This window comes from Penicillium vulpinum (genome assembly GCF_028829585.1).
Source record: "Penicillium vulpinum strain IBT 29486 chromosome Unknown utg000003l_segment0_segment0, whole genome shotgun sequence".
Taxonomy (NCBI): Eukaryota; Fungi; Ascomycota; class Eurotiomycetes; order Eurotiales; family Aspergillaceae; genus Penicillium; species Penicillium vulpinum.
This window is the reverse complement of record NW_026643243.1, coordinates 1962526-1979144: the sequence shown is the minus strand read 5'-3', so window position 1 is coordinate 1979144 and position 16619 is coordinate 1962526. Positions and strand designations below refer to the sequence as shown.

Here is a 16619-nt window from a genome sequence, read left to right as displayed (position 1 = left end):
ATATACTCATGTAAATAGATAGTTGATTGAATAATGAATCTATTTCATTCAACATTTAGGATATATTATATTATAGCCCCTGACTTGCATAGTGCTAGTAGCCCTCTAGGTAACTATAGAGAGGATCAAACTGCATGAGCGCTTCGTAGTAAGTAGAAAAGAGCGCTGACATATAGCACTTACAGATGTACCATTGAAGAGGGAGATAATTTGATACCAATAAGCACGCAGATCAAGACCTCGGGATATCCATGGAGGAATCCTGGGTTACCTGTAAAGATATAAAAGGGATATCCGTTCTTGTACGATGGGCTGTTGTGACCCACTGTAGCAGTGTGCAACTTGAGCCGAAGTGCTTGCCCGGTGCATGCAATCTCGCATAGTAACTACAAGAGGCGAATCATGTACTTCGGATGTATGTTTATGGATAAATTTAGGTAAATTCTTAAACGGTTTGCCCTTTAAATTCGTTCGTTACTCGATTATTACAATACACAAGGGACCTAGCTGAGCGCAGGTCTCCAGCGCAAGCACTCCGGCACTCTACCCTCAAATAATTGCCAGCGTTTACAGGTATAGACCCTCCACAGGACCGCCGTCCTGCTTGGTCTTCATGATACGCTCACGAGCAGCCCGGAAATCGTCCATCTGCACCCTCATACGGCGCTCTCTCAAGGCCATCAAACCAGCTTCGGTACAGATGGCACGGATGTCGGCACCAGAGAGATCATCCTTCTGGCTGATGAACTCCTCAAGGTCAACATCATCACCCAAAGACATCTTCGATGTGTGCAGGGTGAAAATCTTCTTCTTGGTGTTTTCTAAAAATCTGTTAGTAAGCTGGTATCAAGTAGCAAGCATAAGGGTATGACTTACGGTCTGGGTTCTCGAAGAGAATCTTACGGTCAATACGACCAGGTCGGATCAAAGCTGGGTCTAGGGTTTCGATCTTGTTGGTAGCCATGATGACCTTCACGTCGCCACGATCATCGAATCCATCCAGCTGGTTCAGAAGCTCCAGCATGGTTCGCTGAATTTCTCGCTCACCGCCAGATTGTGATTCGTATCGCTTGGTACCGATAGCATCAATCTCGTCAATGAAGACAATTGATGGAGCATGGTCAGCAGCAACCGAGAAGATCTGGCGAACCAGGCGGGGGCCATCACCCAGATATTTCTGGATAAGTTCACTGCCAACAATGCGGAGGAAGGTTGCGCTAGTCTGGTTGGCAACAGCCTTGGCAAGCAGCGTCTTTCCGGTACCTGGGGCACCGTAAAGAATCACACCCTTGGGGGGCTTGATACCCATCTCTTCATACAGCTCAGGGTGTAGCAAGGGCAGCTCCACGGATTCTCGGACTTCCTGGATTTGCTGCTCCAGACCACCGATATCAGCGTATGACTCTGTTGGTGCCTTGTCCAACTTCATCACCGAGACAAGGGGGTCAGATTCCTCCGTCAGTACACCAACGACGGAGACTGACTTGTGGTGTAGAAGAATACTGGCACCCGGCTCGAGGAGATCTTTATCGACGAAAGACATGATCGAGACGTAGTACTCAGGGCCGGTGGCACTTGAGACAATAGCATGGTCATCATCAATCAACTCTTCTAAGTTGCCGACACCCATCGGGCTGCCTCGCATGTCATCGACTCGACTCCGCTCATCAGCATTCCGATCCGTCACATCCAAGTCACCACCTCGGCTGGCGGGATCCTGGCTGGCCTGAGCCTTGGCCTTGCGCATTCGTTCCATGTTCTCAACATACTCTTCTTCTAACAACAGGTGGTCGTGAATACGTTGCATGCGAAGGTATCGGAGCTTGCATCGCGATGTAGGGTAGATATCGGGGAGCTTGGAGGCAGTGCTTGGGCCGGCAGCCTTGCGCTTCTTCTTTCCAAGTCGAGTGGTAGGTGGTGGGGGAGGTTCGTATTTAGGCTTGTCCTTCTGATGAAAGATGGTCTCAGCGATAGTTGTGTCAGAGGAGATGAGTAGGAACATACCTTCTTATCCTTGTCATCACGTCCATCGCCTCCAGGGCCGCCGCCCAGATTAGACTGCTGTTGACCCTAGTTTTGAATGTTAGAATGTAAATCGGGATGGCCTCCTAAAGGGCGGAAGATTGGGACACTCACCATGTTTGTCAGCCACCGATAGGGAGACAATCAGAATCCCTGGTGTGAAGATGCAAATGGAACCCAAGTATCGTGGATCCTGAGCTTCAACGGGTAGTAAATGATGGGAAAGACGAGTCGAACGGGATGGATTGTCAATGCAAATGTGGTGGTATCGCCGAAGGTCAGACGCTGGGCGAGCTGGGAGCTGTTAGGTCCACACGTGACTAAAAAGGCCTCAGGCCGCAACTGCGTCATTCACGCCTTATTGCCTTAAACCGTTTTGTCTCATCGGCACGTTGCTTGTACCTCCGACATTCTCGAAGACAATCAAATTCGTATTCCGCCGAGGCTCTAGACTGGGATTTGCCTTACAGAATCCAGGCTTAAAAGTGGTGTTCTTTCTCAGGGTCTATATCTCAGGTGCATATAACAGGTATTTGGGCTTATCACTCAGACTGTTTCCCGTATAGTTCCCCTCCATTGGTGAGATCCTCGCTTCTCTTGAGTTCCGTTCAATTCACTAGGGGATTCCGTACTCTGGGGATGTGGTTCTCTCTACTGGATCTAAAGCCTTCCTAACACCATCCTCCTACTATTAGCCCACTCTTGTCTTTCTCTCCACGGCAGTTTCCACGCTCTTGTGCAGTCCTTGACAAGACGGAAATAGATCTATTTGACTCCACAATTCCCACATAAAGTGGTCTTGTCTTTCAGCATCTCTTGTTTGACCTCTTTCTGACACGAGTCCTCGAATCATCATGGCTAGCAATCGTATGCGTCGCATTGGAAAAGAAATTGCGGACATTCACGCCGATGCCCATTCTCAAATCAAGGTCGAGCCATTTGGCAACCAGGACGATGTCACTCACCTAAGGGGGTCATTTCCAGGGCCACCTGGCACTCCATATGAAGGTGGTACCTACAATATCGAGATTAAAATCCCCACCGATTACCCTTTCCGACCACCTACCATGAAGTTTGAGACCAAAGTGTGGCATCCAAATGTCAGCAGTCAAACGGTCAGTTTCCTCTGTATAATATACATATGAGAAGGACCGAATGCTGATAGCGAGTGTAGGGTGCAATCTGCCTTGATACGCTCTCTAGTGCTTGGTCGCCAGTTCTGACCGTCAAGTCCGCTCTGCTTTCGCTGCAATCTTTGCTTAGCACACCTGAGCCTAAAGATCCCCAAGATGCTGAAGTGGCTAATATGCTTCTCAAGACGCCCAAGGAGTTTGAGCGTGTTGCACGCGAATGGGCAGTCGTCTATGCTGGAGCTCCCGCGGGTGGTGCTGACAATGGAAGCGGATCAAGCCTAGATGATACCCGGCAAAAGGCTAGCGAAGACAGTCTTGCAAAGTGAGTCCTTCTTCGACCATTCATTGTGTCTGGTCGCTCACTGTTACCTATAGGTATGATGGATACAATAAGGATTTGATCGACCGTTTTACCAGCATGGGCTTCGAAGTTGATCGTGTTGTGGCTGCTTTCCGGTTTGCTGGTGTTGAGCGACGAGGAGGCCAATACTATGAATTGGAAGCAGACCGTATGGCTGATATTGCTGGCCGACTTCTCGGTGAGTAGTGTATATTTTGGTGTCTGTGATGAACTTGGAATGAAATCTGGCAGAAAGCACATATGGAATACAAATGAATTGCATTTGGGGGGTTTATGAGTGTCAAATATTTGCTACATAGATTTTGATCGATATTAAAAACAATAAAACATGACCAAGAAATGACTTGATGATCTGATGTGCCTTCAGCTAGAAGAACTCCTCCAGGGCTGCGAAAGTGAGGGTTCGTGTTATCGATAAGCATACCCAGCTCCAACCTTCTCCCTCGGATCACTCCAAATGGATTAATTGCTAGGCTTATTGATAATTGCCGAATACTTGTTTTCATATTTAGAACTATCCTGTGGTTTCCACCTCTCCATGCTCATCATCTCTCTCCAGTGATACTCCAACCAGCCCATCATCATCTCCGGTCAAGAATAAAGGTTTCTAGCCTTTGATTCTTCAAACAAAGTCAAGAGCACCAGCGCCATGATTGAAGACGACATTTACCGTGCCTCATCCCAGTACCGGCTATGGTCATACACGGAGCCATCTCTGCAATCCCTCAGAGCTTCGACAAATGCCGCTGCCAGCGAGCGCGTGCGAGCCGCTTTGCGTAGATCGCGCGAAACTCATCAGTCAGCCACATCCTCCGCGGCGGGCACACCACTACCGGAAAGCAGTACGGAAATCAAGAACAAAGATGAGAAGGATGTTGAATGCTTGACACCAGAGGAGGAGCTCGTTCTTGTGCGGTATTACTGTGAGAAGACGCTAGAGCTGGGCGAAACATACAAGCCACCAATTCCAACAATGGTCCGGGTACGTTTGACTATCAGAGAATTCATGCTCTTTTTGGGGGTCATCACAAATAAAGCTTAAGAAGCTGACCTTTCCCTCGTTCTGCGCATACAGGCCACCGCGATCCAATACCTCCGCCGCTTCTACCTAACCAATTCGCCCATGACATACCATCCAAAGTCCATCATGGCGTGTGCGCTCTTCGTCGCTACCAAAACTGATAATTACTATATGTCCCTCCGGCAATTTGCAGATGGAATTCCTGGTGACACAACGACGGAGGATGTCATCGCACCAGAATTCCTGCTCATGCAGGGACTCCGTTTCACCTTTGATGTACGGCATCCATTCCGGGGACTTGAAGGCGGCGTAATGGAACTACAAGCCATCGCACAAGGCCAAGGCCAGCCAGCCCCCCATATACCACATGAGACGGCGGAAGATCTCCAACAAGGATTGCTATCTATCGCACCTCCCCCCGTCCCCTCGTCCTCAATGTCAGATCGAATCGCTAGGGCCCACGGCACAACTCGTGAGCTGCTGAAATCCGCTGCACAGATGACGGACGCATACTTCTTGTATACACCATCCCAGATCTGGTTTTCTGCCTTTTTACTAGCGGATCGACCCCTAGCCGAGTTTTTGCTGGATGTCAAACTTGGTGGTCCTGTCACAGCCACAATCCCTGCTCCCGAGACAGACGAGAATGGCCTAGTGAACCCTCTATACGAAATCCGCTCCAAGCTGCATCACGTATTGACTGAATGCTCTGCTCTTCTCCAATCCTACACACCCCTTTCCTCGGACCCCGCGCAAATGAAGAGCCTCAAGCGTATTGCAAAGAAACTATATCATTGCCAGAACCCCGAGAAGGTGAATCTGGCAGCCGCTCAGAAACGGGAATCAGCACAACCATCTACTGCTGTTCAAAGCGACGCTGGAATGGCTACTTCTGAGAGCGAAACAGAACGCCTAGCGAAAAAACGGAAACTGGAACAAGAACGGATCATTCGCCAGGATGGTGATGTTTTTGGTCCGGAGTTGGTCACTCAGCGAACCAAACAGTGATGACCAAGCCATTGAATCTAAATACACGAATATTTTAATATCAAATACCGGAACGGACACACTTCTAGATGCACTAAATGTCGGACACGGCGATATGTTTCCAAATCTCCAGGTCTCAGCTGCAGCTATTAGACCTGAAACCTCAGTCCCAAATTCAGCTAAGAGCACAGATGACTTCCTGTCATTATCGGACAAAACGCTCAAACTTGGCTCAAGTGTTCTGGTCTGATCCAGCATGGGGAACAAAATTGGACCCAGGCTTCGATGTCAATGGTTGTAATTGATACATACATCCTACATTCCTCCCTCCCCCGAAGTAGACTGTCTGGTAACAAGTATATCCTCTAGAATATAACACCATTAGACCTACCATGTTAATACCAGTCTCACTGTTAAACAATACTCTCCTACAGCCTGAATTCCCATCCCTACAAGCCCTACTCTACACCTTCAAGCCCAAACCAAGCATCATCAACATGCACGTAGCATACATTCAAAAAGGCAACGCATCCAAAAGATGCACAAGAAGATCCGCGACAATCAACGGATCTCCACCACCAGCAAGCTCATCCTTAAGAACACCCAGTTCCCACTTAATCGAAAAGCAAATCTCCTTAATAGAAAGGGGATTCCAGCGCACACGCACGCGGTTATCATCCCGGATCCCGAATTCGCCAATTTCGCCCAGGAATCCAATCTGGATGATGCGCTCGCCGAGCTCCTCCAGCCGTGTCGGGATGTTCTCCATATCAGGGCTGGGGGATTGGCTCAGGAGGACGAAGACTTGGCATTGGAGCTTGTGGGTGAAGGTTTCGCAGGCTTTTGTGTAGATTTCCCGGAAATTGGCCGGGTGGATGCGAGATCCGTCCATTGTGGCTATGGGTGTGTTGATGTTATGTATAGCTATGGGGACAGGTTTCTAGGTTTCTACCTAGTGTGAGTGGTTAGTGTGTTAGGCTTTACCTAGACCTGGTTATAGGTTAGGATAATGAGATGATAGATGGGATGGGAAGTGTGGTGAGGTCCGGGGGCTATTTATCTATATGCTATTGGTGATGACTTGGATTTGGTTCTTTGTTTGAGGGAGGAGACAATGAGGGCTGGTATGGCCATTGTTGATGTTCTTTGTTGGTATATCGCCACAGTGTGTTATTAGTGTTTGGATGAAAATGACAAGAGAGGAAACCTATCCTACAGCCATGACAGCACTGATGGGGAGATTATAACAGGATATTGAAAATATATCAATCCAAGAGAGCTCGAATGTATGTATACAAATAGCACCATACGGGTATATTTCAGCGTAACGGACATCCCATATATTCACTTCGGAGAGAACTAGATACTCTATGAAGGATGCATAAGACAAAGCGAAAAACAAATCGAATCAGGTCCAATCGAAAGGGGGTAATGAGTTCATAGCAATAAACGCAGAAGTCCAATCCCCCATGACCCAAAATCTATTCAGAAAAGGAGGGAAGGACAAAACGATCTAACGGACAAAAAGAAAATAAATGAAAACCATCCCAACCCAAGGAACTTTTTGTTGAGTTCCTGTTTGCGGGAACCAAACTTTTAGTGCCATTTGGGCATTTGTATTCCTTCAGTTCTCGTCTAGCATTTCGTCATCAATAGGGGGAAATAAAAAAAGAAAAACAAAGTCGAAAAAAAGAGAATAAAAGCCTTTAAACAGCACCGGCAGACAACATCTTGTTGCGGAGGTGGTTCTTGTAGTCACCGATGGAGCCGTCCCACCGGCGGATGGTCTTGTCCTCACAGACCATGATGTCCTTAGCGATCTTGTCGAGGAGACGGAAATCGTGAGAGACAACGACGACACCACCGCTGTAGGCGTTGATGGCATCAGCCAACGAGTCAATGGTGGGAATATCGAGACCGTTGGTAGGCTCGTCAAGAAGAATCATGTTGGGGGACTCGATGGCAAGCAGGGCGAAGACGATACGGGACTTCTGACCCTCGGACAGGGTACCCATGAGGGCAGTCTGGCCCTCACCGCTCAGACCGTAACGGCCGAGCTGCTGGCGCCAGTACTGGTAATCCTGGGACTTCTCAGGGAAGCGGTCACGGACGAACTCCAGGGAGGACTTGGTGAGATCAAGCTGCTCAGAGGAGTGCTGGCTGTAAACACCGAGCTTCAAGTGAGTGTGACGGGAGACACGACCACCGATGGGGCTGAGCTTTCCGGTCATGAGACGGAGCAGGGTAGACTTGCCGACACCGTTGGGACCGACCAGGGCGGTACGGGAGTCCATGTCGACACCGAGGTCAAGGTGCTCGTAGAGAGTGTCATCCCAGTTACCGGAGTAAGAGAAGCTGACATCGTCGAAGGAGAGAACTGGGGGAGGGAGCTTCTCAACATCGGCGAAGCGGAAGGTGAAGACGCGGTCGGCAACGACGGGCTGAATGAAGCCATCGGCCTCCATCTTGTCGAGAATCTTCTGGCGAGACTTGGCTTGACGCACCAAGTTAGCGTAGGTACCAGCGGAAGCAATGAACTTCTTGATGTGCTGGATTTCTTCCTGCTGCTTGGTGTAGGCCTTGGCCTGGTTGGTCTCCTGCTCGCTACGGGTCTTGTGGTAAGAATCGTAGTTACCACCGTAGTAGAGGAGCTTCTGGCCACGCATATCAATCATGGTGGTACAGACACCGTTCAGGAAATCCATGGAATGAGAAACAAGGATCAAAGTACGATCCCACTTCTTAAGGTACTCCTCGAGCCACACACAAGCCTCCAGATCCAAATGGGCAGTGGGGTCATCAAGCAAGAGCAGAGAGGGCTTGACGAACAGGGCCTTGGCGAGGGCAACACGCATACGCCAACCACCGGACATGTCCTTGGTCTTCTTGTTGATGGTGTGCTTGTTGAAGCCGAGACCGGTCAAAATGAGGGAGGCACGAACGTGGAAAGTAGAAGGATCCATCTTGTCCATGCGCTGTATATGAGAGTTAGCTTCTGTTCTGGAACCAAGGAGAGCAAAGCTCGAAAAATACGTACGTCATATAGATCTTCAAGGATAGGGCTATCAGGGCCGTCTTCTTCAAGAACCTCCTCGGCCTTCTTCTCCATTTCTTCCAACTGGCGTTCGGCCTCGCGAACAACCCAGTCAAGGGCACCGAAGTCGGTGGGGGGTGCACCCTCGTTCAGAAGGTAGATATCGATGTGCTCAGGAACGGGGTACTCGCGGGCAGCAATAGACTTGAGGATAGTGGACTTTCCGCAACCGTTCTCACCGAGGAGACCATAGCGACGGCCGAAGGTCAACTCGAGGGTGGAATCGGTGACCAGGACCTTTCCGTGGAACACAAGGGAGCAAGAGGTGATTTTAACGTCGCGAGAGGCGGGTAGAGATGACAGCACACCGGTGGTGACACGATCCGAAAGACCGTGCTTATCCAACTGTTGTGTGAGCTTATCAACGGCGGACTGATCCTTAGTGGCAGGCGCATCAATGGCGATTGGTTTTCCGTTGCCATCGAGTTCGACCTTGGTCTCCTTCTTGGGCTTCTTCTCCTCGGCACGCTTGGCCAAGCGGGCGGCCTTCGAGGCGGAAACCATGGTTGCGGGTGTGACGGTATGAAAAAAAGGGGGGTTTTAAAAAGAGAAGTAAGGGACGGAAGGCGAAGGGAGAGAGAGGAGAAAGGATGACAATGCAAGAAGAGATTGAAGAGAAAAGCAAAAAGACTGAGTGGATCGCCTGGCGGGGCGGACAGAGAAATGGAGGGGCGTAGAGCAGTGGAGTTGGTGGTTTGCCCTTATCGATAGAATCCTATCGATTGTCAGTTTTTTTTTTTTTTCAAAAGAGAAAAGAAGAAAAAAGATGGAAGGTAAGAGGTACCTTTCACTTATAATTTTTTTATATTTTTAGGACGAGGTGAGTTGGCATGTCAGGGCTTAAGAAATTTCAAACAAAAAAAAAAAATCCATCAGTGGGCTTGGACATAAGTGGACTCTGATTGGGACAGACGTCACCGCGTTGAATGCCTGAGGTGTCGATTTGCCACTTTGATTTGTGGGATACGCGACTGGACGATAACAGGGGAGAGGGGGAAGCTATATTTGGAGAGATAACTAAATAATATTTAATATGTACGATCTCCCCTCAAAGTCTTTCACTAATTCTATCCAACACTTCTTTTTCCTCGGTAGAAAGTAATACCCCATCCGGCACTGAAATATCACCGCGTTCTATTACCAACCGCCGAGGAATATCAGTCAAACTATCCTCATAATGACTAGCAACACTAGGTGTTTGCTTATGGTCAGCCTTTTCAGCATCCGCTCGAGACTGAGATAGAGGATGTGAAGTCCACCAGTACAATGGATACCGACGCTGCACATTGTTGAGAACTACGGCCACAACCTGCATCAGCGTCACCCCCAGCAACATAACAGGGAACAGGAACCAGCCCAAAGCGACGGTCTGGGCGTGTGTCACAGCCAGAACAGCAGTTGCACCCGCCGGCGGGTGTGTAGTATTGGTGAGAAGCATAACAGCAGTGGTAAGAGCGCAGGCAAGAGCGCCTCCAAGCTCAGTATACGCCTCAGCACGAGGATCCAAGGCGAACAACTTTGATATCCCGACACCAAAGAAACAGGCGATGACCTGACTCAGGATCGCATTGCGTGGTTGTGCAAAGGGGGATTCGATCACACCAAATTCAATAACTGCCGCCGCACCCTATTGTCAATGAATACATAGAGTCAGCCCTAAGTCGCTTTCCTGTTCCTCTCTGTTCTCTCAAATCTCTCGAGTTAGACAGCCACAACTCACAAAACTACCAATAATCACTGGCGCATCATGCGCTTGGAACGAAGGCACCCGTTTTGAAACTGATGCCACCAGAGCCACCCCGCAAAACGCTCCAACCAACGACCAGAAGGCAATCACGATGTTGCCTATTGGCTTTGGTGGTCTATCACGATATCCCAGCATATAGGCGACAGGTTTTGGTACGAGATGCCATCGTGGAGCTGGCACAAACGGATTCAGATACCGATCAATATCGAAATTCCAGGTCGTCGGACGGGATAGTGTCACCGGTCCATGCGGTGATGAAGCCATGCTAGACTTCTGCTGCAATGGGCAAATATGATTCAGGCTCTGGCAGGTTTCCTAGTGATCTCATGGCAGGGAAGTCCTACGAACACGTTTGGGAGGTTCAGCCCTATCGGGGATATAAAGAAAGAAACCCCATCAGCCGTATACCGGTACCACTGAGTGAGTAATACCTCATTTTTGCCATTTAACACGCAACTCTTCTCTCTTTCTCCGCGGATGTCAACTCACCAATGTCTTGATGCCAGGCCCAATTTGGACTTGTCCACTCAGTGGATTTGTATTTGGTAACATAAACTACGATTTGGGACTAGCGGCTTGGCATACCGTCATTATCGAAGATGCCATGTGACGTTGGGATGTTCCTATTTCACCATACATATCGATGCTATGTTTCATCTCAATACAACAATTAACATGTATTATTTTGGAGTGTCATCCAAGTCAAAAATGCAGTTGATTTCCACACAAACCAGCTCTCCCAGGTATTGCGATATATGCCTGACCAATAACCGAGCATCCATCTCCACTAAAGAAAAACAGAACACCATATTATACTAAAAGATCGTGATATGCGTTCAGCATACCTATAAAAAAAGAACCAAAAGGAATCAAATCTGACTCCCAACATCCCTCAAACACTCCTCCCCTTCCCCAATATCCAACGGCAATCCCACGCACCAAGCCCGCGGATATTCCATCCCCCACTTCGCCATAAGCGCCCTCAGATCCACCTCATGACCGGGGACAACATTAACAAAAATTCGATCACCATGTGATTGCGGCTCAGAATGCACCGCGCCCTCCTCTTCGCCAACCCGGAAGAAGACACACTCCCCCACCGACGCCTGCATAACCCCATGTCGGCCTAGCTCAGCAGCTAGCCGTGCTCGCACAGACTCCGCTGCCATGGCGCAGCCGACACAGCGCACGGACACACATATGTGACCAGGATCTGCGGCGCGGGCGTCGTTTTTGGCGGCTTGTTGTGTGGCGCGTGCTAGGTGGGTTGCCGCGGGTGGGATGAACAGGGTTCCGGGGCCTAGGAGGGTTGTTGTGAGCTTCCAGTTCGTTGGGGTGGGGCTTATGGAGGGGATTTGGGCAGTTGGAGGTGTGGACGGTGGGTGGTGGTCATGATGCCCGGGTTGGTGTTTGTAGGGTGAGATTGGGGCTGAGGGTTTTTGGTTTGTTGTTGCTTGCCCTGTTCCGGTGGTTTTGAGTAGATTAGTGATTGGTGAGAAGAAGGATTGACGCCTTGTATGGTTTATTTGCGGTTGGAGGGGAGAGAAGAATAAATCGTCCGTGTGCCAGCGTGGGGTATCGAATTCGTCCGAGCCATTGCTTGCTCTGATTGTGAGCCAGTAATGGGATTGCTTGTTTTTGGTCAGGAAATCGTGGACATATGCCAGGAATGAGAATAAGGGGGGCTTTATTGAGCCGCTGATTGTGGCTTCTGCCCAGGTGTTAAAGGATGATGGCAGGTTACATGGTTCGAGGGTCAGGAGGGGTCCGCAGTATGTCCATGAGGACGAGTTGTTGACGGTAATTAGATCATCTGCTGGCAGTAGTTCTTTAGAGTCGGAAGGATATTTGACTGAATATGGGCAGAATCGAAATTCTGGTAGCGATTTAACGTCCATCACAATTATAAGGTTAGATCAAGAATCTCCTTTAGAGGCTGTGAAACGATTTGAAAAGCTCCTGGAACTGATATGTACAGGATGCCTGAAACACTTTCCATTTTAGTGTCAGCCTCTTGCCGCTTTTTTCTCACTGAGTAAAACTGAGCACGCATATGTGGAGGCGCAGGTGATCACTGACCATTATATAATCAACATGTTCCCCCGACTTCACTTGACTATCAAGTGAGGGCATTAAGGGTAACTTTAGCGTTATGGCTTTCAATCTAACATGAATTTTCAACAATATCCACAGATTCTATTGTGAAGCTAATCTGAGCTTTATATTGCGCGTTTCACGTTAGAAGTCCGTGCTTCCTCACGGGTTTCGATGTAGTAAAATACTACTGCACCAGATGTATACAAAGTACAAGCCTACATCTTCTGAGCGATTTGATTCGCTACGGGACTCAATTATTTGGCTGAATAAGCCAACTGAATTTCCAAGGTCCACCATCTTCACTTCAATGTTTACCCTATATAGATAATCCAAGCGGAAATATATGACTCGATCCCAGAAAGACTTCAACTCGATTCTGTCTTGAAAAAGCTGGGGGCTTGGCAGGGACATATCTTTCGCATGGACAACAAGCATATTTCCTTCGCAAGCTTTGGCTTGGTGGTGCTTGACGAAATTCGCTTCCCCAAGCGGAAACCTTTAACCAATGTACTGGGTGGGTCCGGAGCCTACGGTTGGTTTTGCCTATATTTCGATTTAAACAACCAGATTTCTGATCGATTTGTGTTTCTAGCGACTCTAGGTGCTCGGTTGTTTCTGCCCTCTCCACTGAGCCGCTCCTTGGCCTGGCCAATCCGTATTGGAAATGACTTTCCGGACCCCATTGCAGAACTCTTGCATAGCTGGGATACAAATTTGGTGATAACAAACGAACCAGACCAGTCCTCGACTCGAGGCTTACTAGAGTATCAAGATACCACATTCGGACGTGCGAAAAGCCTTTCCATTTACCCTTCTTCTCTCGCCCATACTATTGCCGTTTGTATTTACTTGCTGATGAATCCAAATTCTCAACTTAAATCCGCAAATTATCAACATACACTAACTTCAAATTATCTTCTAGCGAAGAATTTCAAGTACACTACGCCGATTCTTGCAATTCAAGAAAGCAAGTTATCAGGCACCGCCTTGCTAAGTTCGAAAGTCTATCACTATCTCGCCAGTCCCCAAGATATGAGAAAGCATTTTCTAAACATACTCAGTCTTCGAGAGCAGGCGGGTATACAACATCGTCCTCTGATTATATGGGAACCGGCTCCTCTTTCATGCAAGCCGGAGAACCTCCAAGACTGTCTAGAGGCTGCAGCTTTAGTCGACGTGTTTAGTCCAAACCACTTAGAGCTGGCTGCATTGTTTGAAAATACTGCGGCTACTTCTGATAGAACTGAAATTGAAAGGCTAGCTTTGAAATTACTAGCCAATGGAGTCGGCCTAGAAGGAAAGGGTACGGTGATTATTCGAGCTGGTGAAAATGGCTGCTTTGTTCAATCAAGCAACCTCATTTCCAAATGGCTACCTCCATTTCACATGGCAGGGACTGGAGAAGAGCAGGCTACCAAAGTGGTTGATCCGACTGGGGCCGGAAACGCATTTCTGGGAGGCTATTCTGTCGGGCACCTCCAAACTGGAGGTGATATAATTCAGGCGGCTTGTTATGGGTCTGTCGCAGCATCGTTTGCAGTAGAGCAAGTAGGAATGCCGGAGAAGAGGAATGAAGGAGATGAAGAATTATGGAATGGGGCTAGCGTTCTTGGAAGATTGAATGAATATAGGGCTAGGCAAGAATCCACCGGCTCAAGATAAATTGACAGCCTGCATGGTGATCACCGTTATCCATATTGAACTGGTTCATGATACGTAGATTGGGTTGGAGTGAAATCGTAAACTGATAGGGCAGTCACTTTCTGTACACAGGTCCGCATATCATCCTGTGTTATTAAACAGTTAGTTGTAGAATAGTTTATCAAACCCGTGGAATGAGTGCATGCTGGAGTACTGATGAATTTCAAGTTGCCTCGATTATATAGCCGACGATCAGAATACTCCAGGTTGGAGACGAGCAGTTATTTTTCATGTGTTATCTCATTTTACGGAGTCTTCAGGACAGCCTATTCTCATATACCTTCTCTAGGCTTTCACATCATCACAGTCCGTGGAGGCAATGATTTCTTGCCAACTATCAAGCGTCTCCTGTTCGCGAGCAATACTCCCCCCAATGGCAGCCAAGGAATCCCGTCCTAGGGCTAATCTTGCCGGGAGACTACGTCCCTCACAGCGACCAGTCTTGGTGAAAGCCTCAAAGAGCACTTGAGCACCCTTGACAGGGTCACCAGGTTGATTGAGACTGTAAGCAGCGAGGGCATCACGGGTAGCCTGGGTGCCAACGTCTAACTCGGGAATGCGGTTCTTGGCTGTGATCTTATGGTCACCAGTGAGGAAGTTGGTACGGAAGTAGCCCGGTTCAACGCAGGTGACTTCGATATCGAAAGCAGCTAGTTCGTTGCGTAGGGACTCAGTGTAGATCGCGATGGCGGCCTTGGTAGCGCAATACATGCCCGCCGCTGGGGAACCATTCCAGCCGCCAATGGACCCAAAATTAGCGACGATGCCGGATTTGCGGGCCCGCATAGAGGGGAGAGCTGCTCTAAGGATGCGAAGCTGTGAGAAGACATTGACATCGAATTGATCGACAATTTCTTGGTGGCTATATAACTTGAATTAGAGCTTGAATATTGATATGAAGAATAGGGCTTGATTACCTGCACTCTTCTACACCTCCTTCCAAAATATACCCCGCGTTGTTTACCAAGATGTCAATTGGTCCAACGGTAGAAATAACGTCGTCGATAACCGCCTTGACTTCGGCATCGCTGGCTTGCACATCAAGCTTCTTCGCAATAACACCAATCGAGGCCAAATCGGATAGCTTTGAGGGGTCGCGCGATGTGGCAACGACAATGTCTTTGTTCTCAGTGGCCGTAATAGCCAACTGGCGTCCGAAGCCAGAGGAACAGCCGGTGATGAACCAGATACGGGGCATTGTGGCTACTGGATCTGACTGCTCTTGTTTTGAGCAGAGTTAGAAAGAATGATAGTATAGAAATTGATTCAGCAAGAGGATCAAGGCACAAGACTGGTTATAAGTAACTGTGCTCGGAGCCAAGGCCAGGATTAAAAGAACTAATCCGTACTTGGCCCTATGCGGAGCTAGGGGCAGGGTCAAAAGAACTCCATAAGTGGCCGTATGTGGAGTCAAGGCAAGGGTCCAAAGAACGAACACATCCTGAAATTGAAACTATACGTCAAAGAGAGCCCGGTATCTCCGGATAACTCCGATCTGCAAGGATGTTCCCTGTCATCATCAGTCAGCTGGCGCTAATCTCCGCATTTTGCGCTAAAGTACGAAGTATGAATAACCGGGCCGAGGTGATCACTGATCATCACCCGATCATCCCCTGAGTGCTGTGATTTACTCACTAGACACAAAATGAGTGTACATTATCCACGAGTAGATCTAGCCTCCTGGATGCAAAAAAGGTGAAGGATCATCGAGCTTGGTACCATGCGAAAATAACCCAATTCTACGGGTTCGATGAAAGAAGGTTCATGCGAGCGATGGATACTCTGGTCAATAGGACAAAGAAGATCGATGTTTACCAACGGTACATTTTTCATCGACCATACATATATCGATTCAAACTGATACGAAACCGATACAAGCAGCGTATAAGTTGGTGGCGAGTGAGTCCCATTCGAATTTGTTGTCAATCGCAACCCAGCCACTCATTTGCTAGTATAATGTCCATTGTTGAGTTGATCTATTCTAAGGCTGGTAAGGCTGGGCTTTGTAACTTCCTGCAGGGGTAGTTCTCTTTCCGTTTATAAGCAGGCACATCTAGGACTACTCACATGTAGCAGGACTGGCACATGCACTACGCTTAAGCTATATGCTAGCGTTGAGCTTTGACCTCAGGAGTCAGGACCCCTTGTCTAGTTATTTCTCAATTTGTGACTCGGCTATAATATCTTCCTGTTTCTTACGATTGATATGGTGGCCATCAAGCACCTGGACCGCAAAGGTCTTTACGGAAGGATATATAGCGCACGAAGCATGCAAGATCTCATAGGCGGCCTCGGACACGGTGAGCATGTCTCCAGCACTACCGCCGCTTGATTCCAAGCAGTACATTTTGAGTTAGGTGAGAGCATCGCGACTTCTCCAGGACTGACTCAGAACTTGCGCGATAATAGCAGTTTGGTCCATCTTCTTTTTCTTCTTCCCCTTCGTGCGAAAGAAT

The 16619-nt window shown here is 48.4% G+C and overlaps 10 protein-coding genes across 10 annotated transcripts; 3 read left to right on the top strand and 7 right to left on the bottom strand.

Moving 5' to 3' along the window:
- Positions 1–567: 567 nt before the first annotated feature.
- Positions 568–2153, bottom strand: N7479_005855 (proteasome regulatory particle base subunit RPT2; the record flags this gene model as incomplete). The annotated part of the gene is made up of 4 exons (XM_057253551.1): positions 2137–2153; positions 2005–2070; positions 877–1948; positions 568–821 (listed from the first exon to the last, which is right to left on the bottom strand). Exons 1-4 carry the CDS (start codon positions 2137–2139, stop codon positions 568–570), a joined length of 1395 nt encoding a protein of 464 aa, XP_057107413.1. The 5' UTR covers positions 2140–2153.
- A 723-nt stretch (positions 2154–2876) lies between these two features.
- Positions 2877–3702, top strand: N7479_005854 (E2 ubiquitin-conjugating protein UBC1; the record flags this gene model as incomplete). The annotated part of the gene is made up of 3 exons (XM_057253550.1): positions 2877–3137; positions 3197–3477; positions 3531–3702. The coding sequence occupies 3 exons, from the start codon at positions 2877–2879 to the stop codon at positions 3700–3702; spliced, it is 714 nt and encodes a 237-aa protein (XP_057107412.1).
- Positions 3703–4165: 463 nt separating this feature from the next.
- Positions 4166–5545, top strand: N7479_005853 (TFIIH complex kinase subunit CCL1; the record flags this gene model as incomplete). Its single annotated transcript, XM_057253549.1, has 2 exons — positions 4166–4498; positions 4592–5545. 2 exons carry the CDS (start codon positions 4166–4168, stop codon positions 5543–5545), a joined length of 1287 nt encoding a protein of 428 aa, XP_057107411.1.
- Positions 5546–6038: 493 nt separating this feature from the next.
- N7479_005852 (uncharacterized protein) lies at positions 6039–6416 on the bottom strand (the record flags this gene model as incomplete). Its single annotated transcript, XM_057253548.1, has 1 exon — positions 6039–6416. The coding sequence occupies one exon, from the start codon at positions 6414–6416 to the stop codon at positions 6039–6041; it is 378 nt and encodes a 125-aa protein (XP_057107410.1).
- Positions 6417–7230: 814 nt separating this feature from the next.
- Positions 7231–9122, bottom strand: N7479_005851 (ATP-binding cassette family ATPase ARB1; the record flags this gene model as incomplete). The annotated part of the gene is made up of 2 exons (XM_057253547.1): positions 7231–8499; positions 8562–9122. 2 exons carry the CDS (start codon positions 9120–9122, stop codon positions 7231–7233), a joined length of 1830 nt encoding a protein of 609 aa, XP_057107409.1.
- Positions 9123–9666: 544 nt separating this feature from the next.
- Positions 9667–10629, bottom strand: N7479_005850 (HPP family protein; the record flags this gene model as incomplete). Its single annotated transcript, XM_057253546.1, has 2 exons — positions 9667–10245; positions 10339–10629. 2 exons carry the CDS (start codon positions 10627–10629, stop codon positions 9667–9669), a joined length of 870 nt encoding a protein of 289 aa, XP_057107408.1.
- A 605-nt stretch (positions 10630–11234) lies between these two features.
- N7479_005849 (uncharacterized protein) lies at positions 11235–12263 on the bottom strand (the record flags this gene model as incomplete). Its single annotated transcript, XM_057253545.1, has 1 exon — positions 11235–12263. The coding sequence occupies one exon, from the start codon at positions 12261–12263 to the stop codon at positions 11235–11237; it is 1029 nt and encodes a 342-aa protein (XP_057107407.1).
- A 619-nt stretch (positions 12264–12882) lies between these two features.
- On the top strand, positions 12883–14124 carry N7479_005848 (uncharacterized protein; the record flags this gene model as incomplete). The annotated part of the gene is made up of 2 exons (XM_057253544.1): positions 12883–13249; positions 13385–14124. 2 exons carry the CDS (start codon positions 12883–12885, stop codon positions 14122–14124), a joined length of 1107 nt encoding a protein of 368 aa, XP_057107406.1.
- A 324-nt stretch (positions 14125–14448) lies between these two features.
- N7479_005847 (SDR family oxidoreductase) lies at positions 14449–15361 on the bottom strand (the record flags this gene model as incomplete). Its single annotated transcript, XM_057253543.1, has 2 exons — positions 14449–15025; positions 15081–15361. 2 exons carry the CDS (start codon positions 15359–15361, stop codon positions 14449–14451), a joined length of 858 nt encoding a protein of 285 aa, XP_057107405.1.
- Positions 15362–16315: 954 nt separating this feature from the next.
- Positions 16316–16510, bottom strand: N7479_005846 (uncharacterized protein; the record flags this gene model as incomplete). Its single annotated transcript, XM_057253542.1, has 1 exon — positions 16316–16510. One exon carries the CDS (start codon positions 16508–16510, stop codon positions 16316–16318), a length of 195 nt encoding a protein of 64 aa, XP_057107404.1.
- Between the last annotated feature and the right edge of the window lie 109 nt (positions 16511–16619).